The sequence below is a fragment of the Cimex lectularius genome, unplaced genomic scaffold (assembly GCF_000648675.2).
Source record: "Cimex lectularius strain Harlan isolate CLEC.00 unplaced genomic scaffold, Clec_2.1 scaffold54, whole genome shotgun sequence".
Classification (NCBI taxonomy): domain Eukaryota; kingdom Metazoa; phylum Arthropoda; class Insecta; order Hemiptera; family Cimicidae; genus Cimex; species Cimex lectularius.
Window position 1 is genome coordinate 1,484,168 of NW_019392704.1, and position 23,962 is coordinate 1,508,129.

Here is a 23,962-nt window from a genome sequence, read left to right on the forward strand (position 1 = left end):
CAAGTCCGAAAACTCTAATTTTATTCCACTTTTTTTTGTCTTCTGTCTTCGTTTTATCCAGTGATCTACATATACGAACTCGACATGTGGTTGATATACACAATCAAGTTTCCTTTTATTTAAATTGGTAAATTGGTCGCGATGTTAAGTTTAGTTTTGTATGAACAATAAATTACTTTCGAACAAAAAGACGTAACACTGATTTGTCTATTAGCTCTTTTTCCCTCAAGAATTACAAAACAAATTCATCAGTGTATCAATTACGTACTTTATCGGCCCGATGGTTACAAAAACAAAAAATAAAATACGATAAATGAATTTATAATTGTTTTCAAAATGTGAAATACGGACCATTTTATTTGGCTGAAAGATGTGCGATTCCATTGTCTTCGACTGGAAGTTGTGAACTCGTGTTTTTATCTTTCTTGGTAAATTTATTACCCTTAAGATGAGGTAGTAGTCCGAAGGAGCAAGATCCGGGACTATAGGTGTGAGGGAAGCTGGATCCCCATTCTACAACAGAAGCACAGAAAAAAGACAAAAATTTCACGAAAGCTAGATGCGTCACAAACCTATCATTGATCCAGGTTTAATTAATTTATAATGTAATTTTGAAATTGATAATAAATAAACTATTGAAAATATCAATTTTTTTTCGGTTCTTATCGCTGTTGACCTTTTGACAAAAGTGTTGCAACATCTTTGCTTTACCTTATAACTTAGCATCAATTTGGATAAAACAGTTTTCAACAGTTCAACTCTCAGGTAATAAAATAAAATTTCACTACAAATTGTAATCTCTAGAACAATCTCAGCCTCAATTGATATATCTGGTGTCTGGATTGCGTCACTATATTCTCTTTCAGTCGTAGCGATTCTTTCTGATGATGTTTTGTAAAATTAGAACTTTCCCAAATGTAGCTTTGCTCACTTTTTGTGATTCTGTGTCTAGGCTCCTGAAATTTTCGATGGTTTGCTCTTCCTAGATTGCTTCCTAACGCTATTTTTCACCTAGAATTGTAGACTGAAAAGACAAAAACCTTTAGGTTTTTTTCTTTTTCTACCCGCAAATTCGTTATAAATTACAAAATAATAAATAATTTAAGTAATAAAAGTTGTCAGATTTCTTCTATTGACCACCATTTTCCCCAACTAATTAATGCCGCTTTTGTTTGATATTTGATAATTATGTCCTGCTCTTTTCGAAATAAGCTGTCTGGATGGTAATACGATAGCCTATTAGGCAATCTACAAAGAACACTAATATTTGCATTTTCAACATTACATAATAACTCTCTACTTCTATACCATGAGGGAAGTTTCGTACAACTTAGGTGTTCAAACTATACATATCTATTATGAAAGCGGAAGTTTAGTTAATAATAAACTACAACATTTTTTAATTAACTACTATTTCTATTTTACTTTATGATCTCTTCCCAAAGTACAAAAAGTACGGGAATCTCTACTGGTAACTCATTATTTGGTTTCATGTATTAATTAGTCAATATAACTAAAATTGTGCATCCACATACCGGAGCTCTTTGTTGTTCACAATATATCTTACCCTTATTAGATTTTTTTACAAAATGAGACCTTTTTATCCTATAGATACATCCATAAATCTTAGCAATTTGTGCTCTCATTTTCACTGACACAACTCGCTTAGCACTGTAGCTAAGGGAGGACATTTGTCTTTAGAAGCCAGCGTAGGTTGTCACTTTCCATGCTTAGGGATTAGGGGCGACTCCCTGGACCAACATAGCTTAAGGCAACGTCGAGGATTCAGGGAATGTGAGGAACTTGTGAGAGCTTGAACGAAAGGGTTAGGGTGAGACGAAAAGTAAGAGACTTAGAGGTTAGAGACTTAGCTTGGATAATTCTTCTGAGGACTTTTGAATGTACGATTGTTCTGCCCCCTATGTTCAAATAAGTCAAATCATAGGTTTGTATGATTTTGGTCCAAACAGACTTCTTATTTGTTCACATCTTCTCTTCATTTTTTTGACGCTTCAAACTCTAGAAAGTCTGAAGTATTTCAATTGTGTCGGTAATTTCTAGTTGGTGGCGTATAGTCTTGGGCTTGTTAACGCAAAGCGACTTGTGTTCATTTGTCCTCGTTCAGTTTCAGCTTCCATTTTTTTCCACCAATCTTCGATGAGCACGACGGTGGCTATAATAGGATTCGGGTTTCTACATAATATTGTTATCATCTGCTTAGGTTGCATATGTTGTGTTGGAATGGATTGGCAGATCAGCATTTTGAGTCAAAAATGAGAACGTATTTAAACGATCTTACATTTTTATAGAGTTTTGGTATTAAAAACATCGTTAATTTTAGTTAACACACAGCATTATGACTTTTGATATAAAAAATGTATTTAAATTTTATTTGTTTATTTGTTAATAAGTTAATAAAGTTTATTTGTTGTTGAATAAGTTCACTAATTTCGTGGTCCGCTTGACCAATTAATATATTACAATTAATTAAGGTTTTTAATTGAGATAAAAAACCTTAATTATTTGTAATAAGGTTGTATGGAATTCTCACATGTTGTGCTTTCGGAGAAAAGATAACCATTGTTTATATAATTGCGATAAATGAACCAATGCACATGGCTTTTTAACAGCATAAGCCTGTTTGTGTTTTCATTTAATTTCTGACAGGCCAAATGTTTTCGTTTCGTTCGGTACCGAGAAGCCGAAACCGAAATAATTTAGCGCTCGTGACGGCACTAGGTGTGGGACACTTGTCAAACTTGTCTATGAAAGCTTTTAATCATAGATAAGAGCCGCTAACTTCTCGGAATCATATCAGTTCACGTCTTTACTATTATCAAAACTTAGTGCTGAAACCGGGTTAGGAGTGCAAGTAGCATCTTGAAGGTTATCACGCGACTATTAAACATCTTTTGAGAGAACATCTTTTTTTTTCTTGAAAAATTTCCAACTTTAATTAGTTACAACTTTGTTTTTAATAGTTAGACACGATTTTATTTAAGCAGTTTTTAGAAATCTATCTAGTATGTTAGAAACATTTACTGAAAACGTTTAGCCACCTAATAGTGGAAAATTACAATGTGACAATTTAATAAAAATCTAGCTTTGTGATGTATTTAAGTAAATAATGAATATTTAGGTTGCTCTTATTACCCGTTAGCTGTATGGAGTTTTTAGTATTATTATTTCATGATTTATGGCTTTTATTTGCATTATTCTTTGCCATTCTCAATAGAATTTTTTAATTTACATAACCATAAAATAAGTATACTAGCCTTTGATTCCGATGCATGTCTGGTGTCCCAGGACTGTACACCATTTCATCATATCTGGAAAAAAATAAAAGCTTAAAAAAATAATATTGTTTAAATTTTATTATATTATTTATATCATAATGTTTCGTTACGTTTATAGTGTTGTCTCGTATCAGGAAATATGGATGCAAGTTGAATTGTTACCTTGTTGGAAGAGGCCCTTAAAATAATAAATGGTATAAAGATTTATAGGCTCTTTTCCACTCTTTGCTTTTGTTTTGAAACTGTTTTTTTGAATGCTTAAATTTTGCTTTATGTTGTAGTGTCGTGCTTTTTAGTAACGTAAATTTCGTAACTTTTCTGCGATTTGTAGATTAATGTATTTATTCTGAATATTTAATGTAGTTCGGTCTGCCTACTCTCGCTGTTTTGGCCAGAAAAATTCAGAATATCCACTTTAATTTTCAGAATTGTACATTTCGAATTAAATATAAAAAGGGTAACCAGTTTCAATATATAAACATTTAAAAGAAAAATGTTGGTTCTCAGTCGAATCGAAACTGAAATAACACGAGGTAAACAGGACTCAGGTTCAAAATATGAATAAACCTAAATACATTACAATTTAAGGGTGGTGCGTTTTGTCCAACATTGCATTTGTGTCAAAAACATAATGACGTAAACTTGTTTTGTATTTAATTATTTAAAATATTGCAGTCCTCCTGTGGTTTGTAAGGTGATGATGTAATTTGGTCATTAACGATTGTTTTAGACTGCCTAGATTGACGTAGTGTCTGATGGACCAACTCAGCGATGACAGGAAAATCAAAATGATAAAATGTGTGTAATGTCCAAATTTAATTATTTAAGTCATTTTATTCTTTCGTATTGCTAAAGACTTTAATTCTTGGCAACGACTGGTGCGAGTCTTCTACAAGACAAATATGGAATTGTTGCAAAAGTGTATATCTTTTAATATTATTGTTATGTTGCTCTTATGGAAAATAGAATTAATGTTACTATGCTAAAACCCTTTTGAACACTACGATTTACGTTATTGTTAGATTTTGTTGAAGGGATCGATGAATTGCACCAGTCATAGCTTAACAACTCAACTATCTTACTTTTTTCCCAATTGCTATTATTCATTTTACTCCAATCTGGATAGACTCTTCGTCAGTTTTATCTATTTAAATACCGGCAAGAGTTGAAAATCGACTTTGTCGTTTTTAAAATAAAATGAATCATCAGACAAATTAGTTAATGCCTTTCCGCCTGTTAAGACCATCCATCACTCCGTTCAAATGAGCGGTTGTAGTGACAGGCGACTGGCTGTTCTTATGTCTTTATCTTACCTGAGGACGAAACCTTGAATGGTTGGGTCAAATCCGGCCGTGTACCGCGTTAATTTTTTATACTCATCCAGATAGATGAGACGGACCGTGGATTCAATATAAATAAAGTAAGATGAGTTAATTTTTTTCTATGATTTTTTCCCATGGCAAGGGCAAAAACCCATTCCTCAATCTCTGGAGACATATTCCTGGCGAAAATGTCTAATAGTGTAAACATCAGAAAATTATCAGAAACGTCAATATAATAGGCATACTCCCGAGGCTTAATATATGTAAAAGAAGAAACAAAAAAGGAGGGCGAAAGTCAGCATTCGTTAAATACGCTGGTGTCACTATAAATCTATTATCTCGATGGTTCAGTGAAGGCAGCCTCTTTAAGGTGGCATTCATATTTTTCCTCCTTATACTTTTTATTCTTTTCTCTGTTTGTTTTAGTACCCGGTGTGAAATATATCAAACTGAAATTTCCCGCCTGCTAGGAAGTGTTATTTTGGCCCCTTTATCAAATCAATCTCATGGACCACCCGTGCAGCCGGCCCACGGGGACATAATATAACGCGTTCTTCTTTTTTTTCTTCTTTTTCTTCTTCTTGTTTTTACTGAAAACGCACCTATTGTCTCTGACTCGAACAAATAATGAGCCTTCTTTATACACAGATCACACAGCAAATTACAACTCGTATGTTTGTAAGATTTAATCTTGTCATTTGCTTTCAATTAACTTTAAACAATTGATTTAGGAAAAGTTAATATTATTAATAATTACTTTATTTTTTGCCTTATTTATAGTTAATGCATTTTTTGACATTTGTAATAATATTTTGTTATTATCCTTGTTATTATCAGGGAAATACAAGTAAAAATAATGTTTTAGCATTTAAGAGGTTGAATGAACAACAAACGAACAACAAAATATAAGAAAGCTTTACCCTTATTAAAACTCAATGATGCCAGGCTATATTAACTTAGGCTATCAATAATAGCTGTTCGTAGTCTGGTAGTAATATGTACCACACTGGCTCTTTTTTTTAAAATAAACTGTTATAAAATATTAATGACTGACGACCACTGTTTTAACCATTGCGTTAAATAACCCGAGGAAGGATTAAAATAAATCCGAAACGTTGTGGATAAAAACTGGTTGTGGTTTTTTTGAGATGACCTATTATCTCACCTTCAACAAGGAAAAATCATAAGTTAAACTGTTGAGGTCGAAATATAAGAAAACATCGCTATTAACAATTTTTATTAAATAATGTTCAAAACTAGATCTCGTTACGTATAAAAGTTTTTATTTAATTTTTGACAGACCAAAAAGATCGGTAACGACTAAATCGAAAGAGTTTTATTGTGTAGTGAGAGAAATGAGAGAAAGAGAGAGAGAGAGAGAGGGAGAGAGAGAGTGAGAGGGGGGGGTAAGAGAGAGAGAGAGAGAGAGAGAGAGAGAGAGAGAGAGAGTGAGAGAGAGTGAGTGAGAGAGAGTGAAAGAAATGAGGAAAGGTGAATGTGTATGTTTGTGTGGGTGTGATTTTATATTTGCTTTTGTACCACTTGTTTAGGCCGAACAATGGGATAGTTACATACAAGGATTTTACGTCTATCGTTTTTTTTTCGAATAAATCTTTTTGTTTGTATTCTGAAATTGAGGTTATCTAGAGGTTATCTATAGGCGTGAAGGTGGAGTGTTCAGTACCCCATAGACTCACAATTAGGTTAGTTGTATGTGTTAAGGGTGATGGAAGAATATTGAGTACTCTACCACCGTAATAGGAAATACGAAATAGTAAAAAGGAAAGAACATGGTAAACAGTGAGTAGTCGAGATTTAAAAACTGCATGCATTGTGGGCTGATATGACCTAGTTGTCAGCAGCCCCTGGAGCCTAACCTTTGGCCGCGAGACTGATAAGATCGCGGTCTGACTAAGATAAATTCTGTGTATTATTATTCCGCATACAATGTATGTGCGCATATTTGTATTTATATAAATCAAATCAATAAATAATCCAATCATATTGTAATGGAATTAACACTTGGGGCAATGTTGACGCAGATGTTAGCTACTAAAACTACAACAAAATTTATGAAGTTAAATAATTTAGGAAATTCATTGTAAGATTTTTTTTTAAACAGAATCATTATAAGGATGATTATTAAAAAATGATATGTAAGTTTCTGTGTAGGAATATAGAAGTCTTATATTATATTCTGAAAAAATATAAACAACGCTTCATTGTTGATAATTTAAAAAAAGGTTATTAAGATCTTAATGTGGACAAATTTAAGTTGTCATCAGTAGTTTCATCGTTCTGTTTTGATCATGAATTGAACGTATAGCTTAAGCAATGTACTACGACGATCAGACTGCGAAAATAGTTAACAGCTTTCAGAATAAAGTACCAACTTTACTTGTTATAAAGATAAAATGAAAAATTTGATTTTTTTTAATGGTGTGCTCTTTTTTAAAATATATAAATCATTAAGACGTTATTGAAATTCAATCTCCAATTGCATTTATTGTCCTATTTAATACGTTACAAACGGCATAGCATATGCCCGCCCCATATGTTTAAACCACTTTCGTCAACACATACAGAAATAAATAATATAACGCGTTTGGTCCACAATGAGCTGAAAATAAAGGGGGTTTGCGAACAAAAGGACGAGAGCATCAAATGGAGACAGTATTTTAAAAGGGGTTGACCCCTCAGTTAGGGCCCATGTATTTCATTTATGTCACGACGCCATATTATGGGCTGTTGTCTGTTCTAACTGATAAATTCCATGAAAAGACGCATTAGATTTTTAAAAAATGTTAAATTTTCAGTCGTGCCTCTTTAATTTCACATCTAATTCGAAGGAGGCCCATATCCGATCGGTTATCATAAATCGAATTTAACAGACTTTACGTTCGGAATGCGCTGCGGGTTAAAATTTGGTCTACTGAAGAGGCAAGAAAAGGATGGATGTAATTTCAGACGTATCGCCCAGATACTTTCACGGATGGTCGATTTATGAACATCCCGACATCATTGTCCTAAGCATTTAACCTTTTTCCCCCTCCGTCACAGGTAAAATGAATGACAGTTTACGGTTTTAGGTACGCGCATTATTTTTTCCTGTCTTAATAATTAACCAAAAATTTTCTTAAAGATGCGTTCTTAACTAGGTCATTCAACCTTGTCCAATTTATTATATATAATTGAATTTTATCGTCTAGATTAGAAAGTGATAATTAAATTGAAATATTCCCTGTAGGGGGTGTTAACAAACGCAAGAGAATTAAAACTACTAAACAGGTAGGTTTTTGAAATAATTTCAAATGAATTAAAGGTTTTTTGCTGAACTGGTTCCGTTTAGTCGTATTAGATCAGAAATTGTACAAAAGACAGACTTTAAAAATACAAATTTAAAAAAATCGGATATATCTAAATTTTAGATGTAGAATTGATCTAGCAAATTAATGGATTAACTGAATAAATAGATTTTTCAAGTAGGTAATTTACCTTTTAGACAAGGGGTCGGCAGACTTTTTTAGAAAATGGGCAAATCGTAGACCACAATAGGGTGGCCAGGTTGTAAACATTGAATTTACAGGATGGTGAAAATTTATACTAATGTAAAACATGAAATGTTTGATATTGAGACAATATTTTATCAAATTGGGCTTCCAAGTAAATAATTCCAAACATTAATTTTATCTGTGTTGGGAGTTTTATATACTTCATCTTAGAAAATGTCTTTTCACATTCATCAACTGTCAAAATTATTCGTAAATTCTGTACGTTTTCTCTTAACCTATTAATGCTATTTTCGATGTAAATAATGAAAGTTTTATTTTTATATATTGTTTCGAAAATGCAACAAAAATTGTCAACACAAAGGCTTTAGTAAATTGTCGATTCCTTTACGGGAATAGCAAAGATACACATAATTATAGTTTCACTGTTTTTAATATTGTTTAAAAATCTTTTTTGGTTATATATCACAATTGAATCTATTGAACAGCGAATATAATTTTGACCCTAGATTCCTATACGATCCAAAAATTTTCTCTCATCTGACAATACGATTTCTTCTCAGAACTTGTCTCTTTCTCTTACATGTATGTGTTTTTGAAAAAGTGTAGGAGTTTAAATTTTTGAAAAGGTAATGAAAGGTATTTTTCAATAGTTTATATCTTTCGACGACATCTGTACGGTGTCAGCAATGACAACTATTTAATGATCTCGTTCAAATTGTTTGACAATATTAAGGTGCTTAACATGGAATCTATTTATTTTTTATTTTTATAGTTTTAAATATCTGCTTTGTGTGGTCAATATTTATCGAAAATGTCCAATTCTGTTTCGGATTTCAATTCAAAACAGGTCTCCCACCGCGAAAATCACTAAGAATGTTTTCATCGGTGCATGTGACATTTATTTATATGATATAAGACCGAAATAAATCACGGGAGTGATAGAAACTTAGGGGAATTTAAAAATACTTTTGTGTCAACGATTTTCCGTTAACTTTCGTAAAATAATATAAAAATAATGTTTTAATATTTTAACATTGTTTTTTTTTGTCATAACATTGTTCCTTAATGTTACTTTTCTTTATAAAAGCTGAAGTAGTGAGGTAAAGAAGTAACTTTAGCACGAGATATTTAAAAAAAAAAAACAAAGTTTACGAATATTTTTGGAAGATAACTGTAATATACTCCCAAACTTATTGTTATTGCGTTACTGAGCGCCATCTCCATTTCATATACTTCCATATAAATACACTATTTCCCACCGGACGTCGTTAGTCCATCCGTATTTAGAACTATGTTCGGTGGAATTTAAGATTTCAGATTTTCAAATAATTATGTTCATGAAATAAATATTTTGCAAAATATTGCTTTCAGTAGTTAAAATTTTTTTAAATAAATGTTAATGATTTAAAAAAAATTGATTTAAAGCTCTTTACAGTTGTAAACTAATATTACTTATTATTTTATTATGTATTTGCATTTCTTACCTTCTGTGCTGAGGTGTCCTATCCCTTTGTCTTCTGTTTTTGAACCAATTGCTAACTTGCGTTAGAGTAAGTCCTGTTCTTTTTGCTAGGGCCCTCTTCTCGTCTGGCGTCGGATATCTATTCCTCTCGTAGCATTCTTTAAGAGCGGTTCTCGATTTTTCCTTGAAGCAGTATACCGTCTCTTCCCCGTCCCAGATCGTCTTTGGCAACGGGTATTTTTTCCTCAGCCTGTATTTGTCCACCGCCCCCAACGGCCGGCCACGAATCTTTTCCGCTTCCCTGTAGTGCGCTCGGTACCACATCTGCTGAAGCTCCGTGTGATACCTGCAACAGGTAAAAGGTTTTCTTGAACGCATCCGCCAAAAACCTTAGCTCTGATCCCACCTTGTAGATAATTCTTTGTAAACCTATAATGGAAAACCCGTCAACTGAAAGAATAACAAAACCGTCAAGAGCATCTCTTAACTCCTTTCTACATGGTTACCCAGGCACAAACATATTTTGCTAAAATTATCCTAAGATCCTTTTTAGATACAAATCACCGAAGGTTCACCGGCTTATCTCTTTAAAATGACTCGGATCTTAAACTATCTTATACCTTCCGTGTTTTTTTTACGTCTAAATTTAAGTTGCTGTGTCTTTTTAAAGTCTAAATAACCTCTTGAATAATTAATTATATTTATTAATAAAATTAATTAAGTTTGATTATAGCAAATACTGTGTTTGTAATTTGGTGTGATTCTCATGACTAACTGTTAGCATTAGTCACTCAGATTTCGTGTTGTTCGATAAACCTTATTGTACAAATATGTATTTTAGTTATATCAGAAATGAAAATAATATAATATGTACATCCACAAAGAACAGATCTCCGCTCAGATGATATAGTATTTCATGTTAAAAACATTATCAAAAGAAAGTGGGCAGCAAGATGGAATGGCTGTAGAGATGGTATGAAAGAAATGAATCCAGTTAGTTGTACATAAATGGCCAACTGAGGAACTTGAGAGAAAAGAACTTGTGATTCTCTTTAGATTGCGAATTGGTCACATCAGGCTAATCCATAATAGGCTTTTAATAGGCAACAACCTTCCAACTTGTCCTCGATGTATGCGAAGTGGAGACCGTACCATCCTGACAGTAAAACATATTTTGGTCGACTGTCGCACTTAGCAACTTTTAAGGCAAGGCTCAACCTTTCGAGTGGTTTAAAGGAGTTACTGAGTCCCCAGTGTTTGTTTCGAAGAGCACTTTTCAGCTTTCTCAAATTTATTGGAATTTATAATGAGATTTAGGCCTTTTCCCAAATTGTTATACCAATATTGTCTGCTAATGTTTGAATGAGAGTTGTGGGTGCAAGATTTTTTTCTTTTTTCAGAAATTTTTGAGGCTGCCGGAGCGGATAAATGAAATAGAAGAAAATACAAATTGCGGAGTAATAAACTGCAATGCCCAAAATCGCAATGAGCCTATTCTCATGCTGAGACTGTTGCTAGTCTGACTCTATTATTATTATTGGCTACAAATGGGAAATATTTAATTTATGGAACAAAAATTAGAAATTCTAATTAAAGAAGTAATAAATTTTATATGTAATTTAAAATGGGATTTTTGCATACATTTGGCCTTCCAAATTAATAATTTTAAAAGGATAAATAAAAGCTTTGGATGGCAATAGGATAGATTAGTTTATGAGTAAATGTTTCGAGTCAGAGCACTCAGAAGGGAGCATAAGATACAAGGTTTGGACGTTACGGCGTGAAATGACCTTAGCCGTTAAAACGCCCTTAAAAATTAATAATAATAATATCAATGTATCATTGTAACTCCTCAATATCTCTATGAACACATCCTACTTTATAAATTTTAAATATTAAAATATTTTCAAATTTGCTGAATATTTTTATAGACTTTTGCATTATTTTTAGACAAATATTAATACATATATCTAATCATAAATTATGATAATTTAACTTGGAAAATGGATTTAAATCTCGTATAAGAACGTGTCCAAACATCCTAGTTGTTTTTAATCGAATTTATATGTTAAAAAATTAAAAGTACAGTACTTAAACATTACAATAAGTTCTGAAATTTTAAGGTTAACGACCGTATGCTAACAGGACCGGTTATAATCTAACATCTGCACCAAACCTTTGTCACATTAAATACGTGAGCGTTTAATTTAATTGGTCGGACTTCTTGCATGTCTGCTGTAAGCGCTTTTTTCGAAAGATGACTTGAATTGGGTGGATGTGATTAGATTTGTTGTTCCCAACTTCCTATTAATGTTTAGACGATTTTCTTTTGTTTTTGCTTACCGGGCAATTTTTTTTATTAAACATAGATTAATCAAGACCGGCGCATCCACGGAAGGGGAAAACGTTTTTAAATATTTGCCCACTTGAAAGCTCTTGACTTTAAAGACCCATCGAAAGAACCCGGCTTATAAAAAAAATCACACCTGGAAATTGTCCTTTTTAGGGCCCTTTTTGTCCCATTGACGGATGACCATAAACGGCTTTTTTGCCTCGAGGACCGTTTATTCAATCGTTAAATGTGAATTTAACAGCTTCGGAATAAGCCGTCAAAAGGATATTTTACGGTGTTTAAGAACCCAGGCGTGTTGAAAGAAAAACAAACTTGAGAACGAACTGAAGATAAGTTTCGCTTTCAAGTAGGTTTGGTGCAACAGAAGGATTGAAATTACTGTGAAAAAATGCATCGTGGTGAGTTTAAAAAAAAACGGTACAGATAAATAATAGAGCGTAATGGTGAAAGACGAGAAGTTGCCTAGTTATTACATAAGAGAAATGGTTCGGCGTACGGGCGAATTCCTTTCCTTTGTTTGCCTAACGAAATAGGGAAAGAGCCATTATGTGGCTGTCATCTTGGGCTAAAGAGATTTCAAAACCCGAAAGATAAACATTGCTTTTACCCCTTAGACCTAATAACTTCAAGCCCGGCTTAGTCCCAATAGAATCAGGAAAGCCAGGTAATTGTTCTTACTCAAAAAGCTAAACAAATCCACACAAATAACGCCGGAAAGCCGGGCGTGGTGCCGCATTGGGCCGGGTTTGCCTGCTCGTCTAGGATCGGTCAGCTTTTTGTGCAGAATGGGGATGTGTAATTCTAGAGCTTCTTGGTGAATCAATTCGTGCCCCGGAGCCGAGCCGACGAATCGAATTTCAACTGGCCCGATCATTCAGTCTGTTTTTCCGAGAGTGAGAGTGAGAGAGAGAGAGAGAGAGAGAGAATGACAATGTAGACGGTGAGTTGAATGTAGGTATTTGTAGGTAATGGCCTAAGAAAACCATTGCTAATTTTTTTTTACAGTTCTTTAAAATATTTTATGAAACTTCAAGGATAAGTAAAAACACAATTTTAGCGATACATCATAAAATAAACGTCAAATTTAATATCGGTTTGAAAAAGATTACATTTTGTAAACTAACGGTAATACTTTTGATGTACCAGGAGAAATAATGCAACTTGACAATGCCAAATAAATTCTAACCATTTGATACTTATTTACCAAAGTACAAAACTGACTGATGAATGTATTAAATTTGTAAAACGAACAAATGCATCAAATCTGTATGCTGTTACAGTCCCTGGGACTGAGCCTTCTAGGAAATCTGGGATCGCCTGTAAAAAAACAGATATGGCTATCTGTAGGCAGATTGTTTGCCATGATGTGTAGTCAAATAGGTAGGTCGAAAGCTTAGCAGTGACAACTGACTTTGCTTCCTTCTTCAAGACCATACTTTTATCCATGTTCACGAACCCAAATTTACACATACCTTCATTGAAATTTACTTTACCGCAGTAATAATGTTTTTAGAATTATTGATTTTTCCAGACATTTGATTTTTATAAATGTCATATAAATGTCGCGAATTTCATACATATGATTTTTTTATGATTATTAGCTATTTTTGCTGGTAATTCCATGGAGTTAGGATTATGCAGTGATACTCAATCTACCATCTCAATGTTTTAACCATTTTGTTTAGCACATAACATTGAAATATATATATATTAACGATAAGATAACGATAAAATTAAACAAATTCATTTTAAGCTGCTTGAGCAGCTTTAACTGATGGCATGTACTTTCCATAGACGTCTGTAAGTACGGGTATTTTTTGCCATGTCCAAATGTTTAGCGCTTACTATCACTTCTATGAAGTAACGCTATACGACAACACTGCTTCAAATTCACTGTCAAAGTATTTGTACGCACTGGAAACGAGTAAGTTGCAAATCAAACTTTGGACTTGCTACAAAAGAAAAAAGTTTCCAACAGTATAATTTTGGGCATGGCGTTTATAAAAACAAATTTAAAGTTTCAAGCGTGATCGTTTTTTAGAAACAATCGTCACATATTAAAATCATGTAAGGTGATCTTACAATTGACAAAATAAAGTGTCACAAATTGGAAATGAAAAATGTAGTTAAAAAATGTTATTAGTGTATTGGTTAGATACAAATCTGTACAAGAGTGGGAGTTGGCTTTACAAGTTAATGTAATATTTAATGAATGCATGAATGAAAAAAAAAACATCAAGAAAAAGATCACATAAAAGCAATGAAAATAACGAAAAATATTACAAGTTAATGTAATATTTCATGAATATATGGATGGAAAAAAACATTAAGAAAAAGATCACATAAAAACAATAAAAAGAACAACAAAATTACATTTTTATAAGCTATCATAACACAAAAAAAACCGTTTGTAGATAAATGAAATTCTTTCAGATAGGAGCTCATTTTGTACGTTAAGTAAAAAAATTAACTTAAAAAATATTAGGTTTCTCGGTATAAAATTCAAAATTAAACCGCCATTTGCTATCTTAGCTATCTGTGGTACTCCAGTGCAGTCTCACCAAAACCAATCAGGTCTGAACAATCGAGGAAATTAGGTTTGGCAAACGCACTCAAAACTTGCGTAATTCCTCCCCAAAAAAAAAAAACTTAAAACTTTGAAAGAATTGAACGGTCAGCTAAAAAATGAGAAAGGTCCTCCCTCGAAACGAAGTCAAACAACAAGTACGACTTGAATGTATCATCACTCAGAGGAAAGTAATTAGGGTAGATAAGTTCGCAAGTAAATAAATAACGCCTTAGAATGACAAACATCATCGTTTAGCAAGAAATCTATTAGATATAAGGATCATTTCGGCATAAATGTCTGTGGAATTAATGAACAATACAAAAAGCGAGTAGTTTTAGAAAATGTAATATTTATATCTGTTCAGGCTTAATGTAAATTTATTGCTAACAAGTGCTGTACGATCTCGATCGGCGATTCAACAAGACCAATAAACAGATTGTAACAAAATGGTTCAAAATTCTTGACGCATCATCATAATAACGGATCGACATCTTGTTCGTCTCACTCTTTATATAAATGTTAATTACTGACGAAAGTTTGGTTTTTACTGATCATTTTGGTCTCCGTATTCTTCCTGGGTCGGTTTCAGCATTTCTTGACTTTCGGCACGATCTTCAGTGTGTTACATAATTAACAGAATAATCAACAACTACAACACAACACTAACACATTCCACTATTACTAATAATAGTACATTAAATATATCAAATACAAACAAACAAGCATACATTTCCATACCATTTATTCAAGGTCTATCACACAAATTAAACACATTTCTCTCGTCCGATAACTTCAAAATAGCTTTCAAAAATTATAAAACAATCCAAACACTTTTTTCCAAAGTTAAAGATCCCACACCAATAACAAATAAATCTGACGTAATCTACAAGATCAACTGTTTAAACTGTCCGGCAACTTACATCGGTCTTACATCCCAATATCTGGACAAGAAAGTAAAACAACATATCTATGATTGCAAAAAACCCAAGCAAAATCCTACAGCACTCGCTACCCACCACTTTGAACACCAACACAATTTTGACTTCAAAAATCCAAAAATATTACATACACAACAAAACAAATATAAAGGTAATTTCTTAGAAATGGTTTATATCAACAGAGATAAAAACAGCATCAATTACAGAACAGATACATGTAAACTCAGTCGCAGTTACGCCAATATCATTAACCAAATACAATATAGATAACTTACATATATCGTTACATTACATTCCACACATCAAATACTTTTCACATAGTCTAATTTTCCAACAATTTAGCTTTCCTTTTCCTATTTATCCCCTTTCTATATAATCCTGAAAGGACAATCTGGCCGAACTATTACCAACACATTGTTCCCCTTTGTCGGCTTATTTCACGCCTTAAACAAAATTGTCTTTTATATACCGACTTCCTTCCCCACCCTTCAAAACCAAACATATATAAACATAAAACAGCAAAATCTCACTGGCACTCTCAACACGACACGCAAGGATGGCACAATTACACAGAAGACAAACACTTTGAATGAGTAGAAATACTTTGTTTGAATATAAAATATATTTTGCATTGTATAAATTCACTTTTCCACATCCTAAATGTAATTGTTAAATGTAAACATTGTTTGTAAATCCCAGGCCCTGAAGATGATCTCAATAAAAGATCGAAACGTTGGCACGATAAAGAAAATGTTTTTCTGAGACCTACATCACACCCGACCGCATCTCACGATATCTGAATAACTATCGATTAACGGCCACTAATCTCTACACGTGTATTATTTATATTAACATATATGTTTTAGTTGGTTCTATGAACCAAAGTAATTATTTCAATTCATTTATTTATTTTTTTCAACTCACCCTCACTTTACATAAAAATAATTCAATGAAATTGTATTATATTAAGACTGCAGATTTATTTGAAGACCTTCAGGCATTAAATATTTCTCTTTACAGTAATGTCAAGCAAAATGGTGGTTAAGTTGGTTTTTATTTTTTTGAACGCTCCGGCATATTTGACACACATTCACAACATGATTCTTAACCATAATATTAAAAAAAATAATCAAACAAAAACCATATAAGTTGCAATTTGTTTTTCCAGTTTTTATTAATTATTTAGGTAAGATCAATAGAAGTTGAATAATTTTACTCAATTGTTGAAAAACTGAGATGGATTAAATCAATATACAAAGGCTTGTTTCGACCGAGTTCTGTCACTCATTAATATTAATGATTGAATTCGATATATAATCAGATCTTTGTACAGACCAGTTGCAAGTGACGAATTGTGTAAACAATGTATATAAAATAGTGCGAAATCATTGATGCGCTATTGACGTCTATTTAATCAAATCATCCCAGATCCAAGTAATTTCGCTATCGAATACGATTCCTAGACTATTAGTTATTTCATTTCATTACTTGCATCGATAGGAGAGTTAATCTTGTTCTGTACCTTTAATGCAAAGGAACAATGATTCTTGACTATCAACCCGGCATAATAAAATGTTACGTTAGGCTATTTCCTTCATATTACATAAATAAACCATGAGTTTTATTTTTATTTTGTTAATTTTATAAGGTAGGTTAATGATTAAAGATGATACTTTGCGTATTTGTACCTGTGCTTTAATCATTTACGTTTAATTCATAAATTTTAAAAGTAAAAAATTTTAAAAAATGTAAAATTTTCACGGTTTTATGTGTTTGTCTACTTTCTGGATAATATTCGTTGTATTTCAGTTTATAAAGAATTATAAGAAACAAAAGTTCATGACTAACAGGATGCCAGAACGTTTCGTATAAAGTATCATTTTTAATGCATTAAAGCTTCTTTCCTCCTAAAATTGGTCTAATAAAAGATAAAAGACCGTTGGTCGGACGGATAAAGAGAAGAAACCCCCGAACTGCCAATACCCGAAGTTGGTGATTATCAATCCTCGCGGCGATAAGTCAAGATCAATTTTGTACATATGTGATTTTATAAATAATAAGGAAATAATAATAAATAAATAATAAGGACAACTCGAAAGAAAAAATAAACTATTGCTCTTAGGCAGAAACATTTTTCTGATAGAAATAAAATTACCTCAAGGCCAATACGGATATGATTTCGTTAGTTTTCATTAGTTTATTTATTTATGTAGTTTAGTTTATTAAAATATTTTATAAGCAAATTGTAATTGTACAACATGTACATACAATTTTTCTTAGTGTTTTTTCTGTATATAATATTTCTTATGTTATACCTTCATAACAGGTTTATTCTTTTTTATGGACAAGAGCTGTTGATCTGCAGTGTGTGAGAGTTGTTTTTTTCTTGATTTAAATACAATTGTTATCCTAATTATATGTGCAAATGATTTCTTATAAAAAAAACGTTATAACAACATGCACATTTGTACGACACACTTTATTTGGAAAATTGCACGTTTGGTAATTTGTTTTTATTTTATTTTATTTGAAACGTTCCCTAAAATAGTTACTCTGGAAAGAAATAATTGGTTTTGAAATAGAGGAAAACATCTCTAAACAGAGGGTTGACGGTCAAATAAATTCATAGGCAGTTTTCGTACCAAAAATTACGATAAAATGTAATAGCTTGAAAGGAAATTTTCAGAAAATGATAATTAAAATCAAGTGGTTAAATATTATCTTTATATTTTTATACCTAGACCACTGGGAAATTTTAAAATATTAACGTTTGAAGATTTTTTGGCTGGGTTGTTTATGAAAAATACATTTGCGAAAATTGTTGTCGAACCAGGTCATGGTTATATGTAAAATGTGAATTTATTTTGAATTTTGATGGAAATTGAATTAGCTGTTTTTTTCTTTTTCTTTTTTTAATAATAAATGGGGTCATGACATTATGACAGTTAACCTGTGCCACGTAACAATCGTTAGGTTCATTCCTTAACATCGAACTTACGTGTCAAAAGAAATTTGCAGAATTGATAAATCCTTAATTGTAACAACGTCATTTACTGAATTATGTATTTTCCCGATAAATTTAGAAACATTGGCGTTTAACATTTTTAACATAAATCTCACATCAGACGTTATTCTGTGTACATGTATAACCGTTTTTTCCGCAAGGCTCGATGTTTTTAGACGATTTTTTTATTTTCTTATAAATTAAAATGTTTTTATTAACAAAACCTTCTAAACTACAAATTAAATTGATTTCACCGTGGTCTAAGCCGTTGATGGGGATTAATTTATTAATAATAGCCAAATTAATGGGGACGTGTAGAACTTTGTTATCACCTCTTACTTTGCGGAAATTTTATTTTTTGGTACTAATTTACATTGGAGATTTTTTGCTTCATTTAAGCTTCATTGGCACCACGAAAGCGCCGTAAGTTTCAGACGCTGAATGTACGGTTCATTAGAAATAGTCAACTCAACGTATTTAAAAAGAAAATATGAACGATTTTTTCTCGCCCAGGGACAATAAAAACATTGACATTTTGCAATCGTTACAAAAGAAGAGTTTTTAAAATATGGTAAATTACTTACGTACAAACAATATTTCCCGGTTTATAAAAAAAGTTGATATTAAAATATTACGTGTAGAGATTAGTGACCGTTAATCGATAGTTATTCAGATATCGTGAGATGCGGTCGGGTGTGATGTAGGTTTCAGAAAAACATTTTCTTTATCGTGCCAACGTTTCGATCTTTTATTGAGATCATCTTCAGGGCTCAAAGTGTTTGTCTTCTGTGTAATTGTGCCATCCTTGCGTGTCGTGTGAACACAACACGACACGCAAGGATGGCACAATTACACAGAAGACAAACACTTTGAGCCCTGAAGATGATCTCAATAAAAGATCGAAACGTTGGCACGATAAAGAAAATGTTTTTCTGAAACCTACATCACACCCGACCGCATCTCACGATATCTGAATAACCTTAAAATATTACGTTTGGTAAATACACAGATTTTATGGATCACAGATGGAAAATGCGTCTTACGGCCTGAAAGCAATTTCTGTTGTTTCACTAAGAACCATGCTGTACAAATAATTAACCCGATAGGTAGTTCCACATTTTTAGAATTGATAAAGTTGAGATGAGTATGTAGATTCATTTTTTGTACATGATGGCTCTACTCACAATAATGAGTATCATCAGAAAGAACCATAATTCTGTGAGAAGAACCATTTTTTACAATTGTCTATATTATATTAGAAGTTTCGGAACATTTAAGTTTTAGATTTTCAGTGAAATTACACGATTTTGTTTTGTATCGTTTTGAAATGATATTGAGTGATCGATCAGAAATATTGATTGAAGAATGGAAGCATGAAAGCTGAATTGTTGTTGGAAAAGCCAATAGTTAACGTGCGTACACAGCTGAAATAGGGTCTTTCTACCGGTGTTTACTTATGGGACCGGACCACCGCGACATGTTTATGCCATTACCGAAAAGGCGATGACAGATGATCACGAGCGTGAGGTTAAAAAAATTGTTTTCCATGCTAGACATCCTATATTCACGCTAGCTTACCTCGCATCGAATCCATGGCTTTCCAGGATGGCGTAAAGCTCGTGAAAAGCCCCCCGGTGGTAGGCGACCAGAGCTCTCGCCCTGAGTACCGCTTCGTGCCCACGGAGGAGTTCGTTGGGCGGAAGAGACCAGAGGAACCTGGCCAGTTTTTCACAATCGCCGGATTGATGAAGGGCATCGCACACTGTCGAGACCTGTTCGGGGGTGAACGAAACGCCTCGTTTTCCGTATTCGGATTTGTACCTTGCAGCCGCCTGATAATCCGTTTCGGTCGACTCCATCGCTGTGACTGAAGACCGAACAGGTTCAGGGCGGGGCTTACCATCCCCCTTATGTCCCCTCCAACGACGGTCCGCACCCCTCTCTGGATCATCCTCCCCCCACACAATCTATCCGTATGTATTATCGCTTTGATTGCTTTTATAATAAACTAGCTTATGGAATCCTGTTACTCCGACTCCCAACGCCATTCGATACATGCAATAATCTAATTAAACTATAATCAATGCGGGGCTCACCTTGAAGGGGAAGAGATCAGACACCTTTTCCTGAAAAACCAACAAAAAAACACCCCATGAAAAGCAATCCTAAGCCATGCTTTACATAGCGTTTAATAAAACATGTATTTAGGATTTATTGGTGCTTCTGAACAAGACCCCTTAAGCAGAATTTCGATCCTTTATAGACTCATATATTTAGCTCGTTGGAGGTGGATTTAGGGGAAAAATACTGTGTCAGGGCAGCGGACCCCGTTCATAGAACAAAATCCAGGGCAGACCCCTGGAATTCAAGAATTTAAAATTAGTTACTTATAATTGTCGTACGGTAAAGTTTCATAAATTAAATATTTTTTACTCTTCTTTTCCGATTGTTGACTTTTTATATTTCTTGATTTTATTTTCAGGAAGTAGACAACTATCAAACTCATTTTCTTTTTATTGATGTCGATTTCGGAAGCATATCCAAAAAGAAAACGAGACTCATGAGGGAAGGCTGATATCACCGAAAACGATATCAATAGGTGAGTTTGTTGGTTGTCTAGCTCCTGAAAAAAAAACTCAAGAAATATAACAATTTCATAAATTATCATTATCCAGTCCATTCCTACTTAGGTGATGGAGAAGGACATCACTATGAAAACAAACATTTGATTGACATACTCCACATTATTTACAAAATTCGGAACACAACTGGAGCCAATTTCAAAAGTAATAATTTTAACATTAGTGATTAATGAATTAAAGGATAGAGTGAGGTTGTTTTAGCCTGAAAAATTTAGAAATGTTGGGTTTAAGTATTGATAGCCGAAGTTCGGGTTCAGCATGTAGACAGCTTCGGAATTTAATTTTGGTGGCTGTATAGATATAAAATCCGTAAACTCCGCCAATTATTTATTTAAAATGTACTACATTTTGAATTTTATCCTATTGTTCTATTCTTGAAATTTGGGCGTAACCGATCATTTGGTCTTCCTATCCTCGCTGGGGACATTTCAAACATTTTTTGTCTGTATGCATATTTTCAAAACAAACCAAAGATAAAAACAATGGATAACTTTTGAATACGAAAACAGAATTAACATTTGAAAAAACACTACACCAACGGTAGTTATGAAAATAAAAAGTTGGAAACTTATTCAATCATGTTTTCTTTTCATACACCTGAAGATTTCAGTGTAAAAAGGGGATAACTCAGTTTTTACCAAACTGAGCTGAATTTACCTCTAGATATATTTTCTAATATAATAGAGGACATTATTGGTTAAACATAGAGAAAAATAAGGAATATTCGGACGGGTACATTTAAAAAAGGAATTACGTGCGACTTGGCATTAGAAAACAGAATTACACTGGGTTCTCTATGCGATTCATCTGTGAAAGAAATTTGACTCAGTTGCAATATTTTCTTTCCTAACCTAGTATCTAGAATCAAAAAAAGTTCAAGAAAATCTATAATTTCACTTCAATCCACTTATTCTGCAACTTTACTCGTGGTCGTTTTCTGACAATACTCTTAAACAGGGGGATTCAGTGGCTGCAACGATTTAGGCGTTGACTCGGCGTTCATCACTTTAAGGTAAAGGTCCCGGGTTCGAATCCAGCGGCCCTGCAACCCGACATACACGTGGCCTTTTTCCAAACCGCAAAGGCAAAATACCTTAATTTTTTTTATCAAAAACTATAAAATTGGTTAATCAATGTCGTTAAAAAAAAAATGTTTCCAGTGATGTGAATTTACGTTAAAATTGAAGTCTTTTCCTCAAAGTGTAGCTTAACTTCTACTAGGTTAGATATAGAAAACAGAAAAACGTCTTTTTGTAAAAATAATTTTACTAATAGTGTCAGTAGAACATTATATTTATGACAGTTTACAAAAATAAATAAATAGATATATGTCATAAAAATAAGATCGATCGTATTTCAATTATTTCTATATAGAGTGTTGAATATTTTATTTATGAACAAATTATTTTCTTTTTCTCTTGTTTTGATATTAAAGATATCGGCGTAAAAATTTAACCTTTTATTTTCCCATGAAAAAGAACAATCTAACCGTTTTCAATAGTCAAATACATTTGTGGATATACACAATTAGTGGATGTATATATATTATTATTATTTGATTATGTTGGCCTTTCTAATAAGATATCCCAAAAACAATTACATTATTTCTGTCCATCAATTACTTTCATTGAATACTTTGTTAAGCTATTTGGCCTGACATCTAATAAAATAACGTTAGTGTTGCTATTGCCATATTATGAAAAGAGCGAAGGAGTATTTATTGCAAATGTTAATAATTTGTTTATCTTGTTTATTGTTTCCATAAATTAATAGGAATTGATACGATCACCGTAAAAGGTTGACATGCTGCCAAGCTAGTAGTTCTAAGGATTTCTCTTCTCACACGATATCACAAATGTAACTATTACTCAAGAAATTCCTTAATTGGTAATTAACTGTTTTTGTTATTTCTGTCCGTCAATTACGTTCATTGGATTGCTTATTAAATCCTTATAACTCTAACCTGATTATTTTAGTCTGACTATCCTCGCTGTTTTCATCTAGCAGATTTTTATCCAACCAATGCAAAAAAGACAGTCATAGATATTAAAAAAACGAAAGGGCGGTTATTATTGTATGCGATAGATGATTGATTAATATTTCTTATGGGAGCAAAAAATATTTATTATTTTGTTTGTCTCGGTCGATTGTTTCCATGAATAAATTGTAAAGAATACTTTCACTAGATTTAGTATATAATTTTCGTTGATCAAATTTTCCAGTGATGTCAGGTCTCGCAAAAAAATTGTCTCCCTGTTGAATCACTTTCAATTCACAGCTCCTTTATATTTTTCCTTTAACCGACTTCCCAACATCTTAGATTTTTATCTATCAGAGAGGTTTACTTCCTGTCGGCCATTTTTTTGCCCTTTTTTGTAAACATTTCAAAGAATTTCCCATTGAAGATACCATTTCATTGTGTTCCACGGACGTTCCCATATAAAGACGCGTATTCCCAGGTGCAGCGAAATTCGATACGAACAAGATCTACCTGCGGCAGCGGTACGCAACAAACTGCGACCACGCCTACAACCGTCAATTTTCAGTTCAAAGGGGCTCAGAGGATGATGAACGCGGTTAATATTACTAATGCACACATACAATTACGAAAGGTACATGTTAACGTCGTCTAACAATAGGTAAACTACAAAAATCTACTCTTGTTAAATTATTTCCTTATGAAACAGAGAGAACAAGAAAAAGATCAACCGAAATTACAAACAGATAATTGTATGCACCAAAACTAAAAATATTGTTGATTTATCAAATCTTTGCATTGATCTCCCCTGTAAGAATGTCAACAGCGGACAATTTTAACTATTTTTGTTGATTGTTAGTTCATGAGTTTGCCAGGGATTTTTTTT

At 32.9% G+C, this 23,962-nt stretch overlaps 1 protein-coding gene across 2 annotated transcripts in view; it reads right to left on the reverse strand.

Annotated features, from left to right (window-relative positions):
- LOC106665788 (homeobox protein SIX6-like) overlaps positions 1–20,350 on the reverse strand; it is a 32,395-nt gene extending 12,045 nt beyond the window's left edge. Inside the window, exons 1-4 of one of the 2 annotated variants that reach the window (XR_002910138.1) lie at positions 20,035–20,350; positions 9,615–9,938; positions 3,276–3,329; positions 352–513 (exon numbers count right to left, since the gene is read on the reverse strand). Coding sequence is in view for 1 of the 2 variants with exons in the window: in XM_014392495.2 (XP_014247981.1) it covers positions 3,276–3,329; positions 9,615–9,938; positions 20,035–20,315 (659 nt within the window). In the remaining variant the exon portion in view is untranslated. The remainder of the gene's footprint in view (positions 1–351; positions 514–3,275; positions 3,330–9,614; positions 9,939–20,034) is intronic. The other variant, XM_014392495.2, reaches the window with a different exon arrangement.
- Between the last annotated feature and the right edge of the window lie 3,612 nt (positions 20,351–23,962).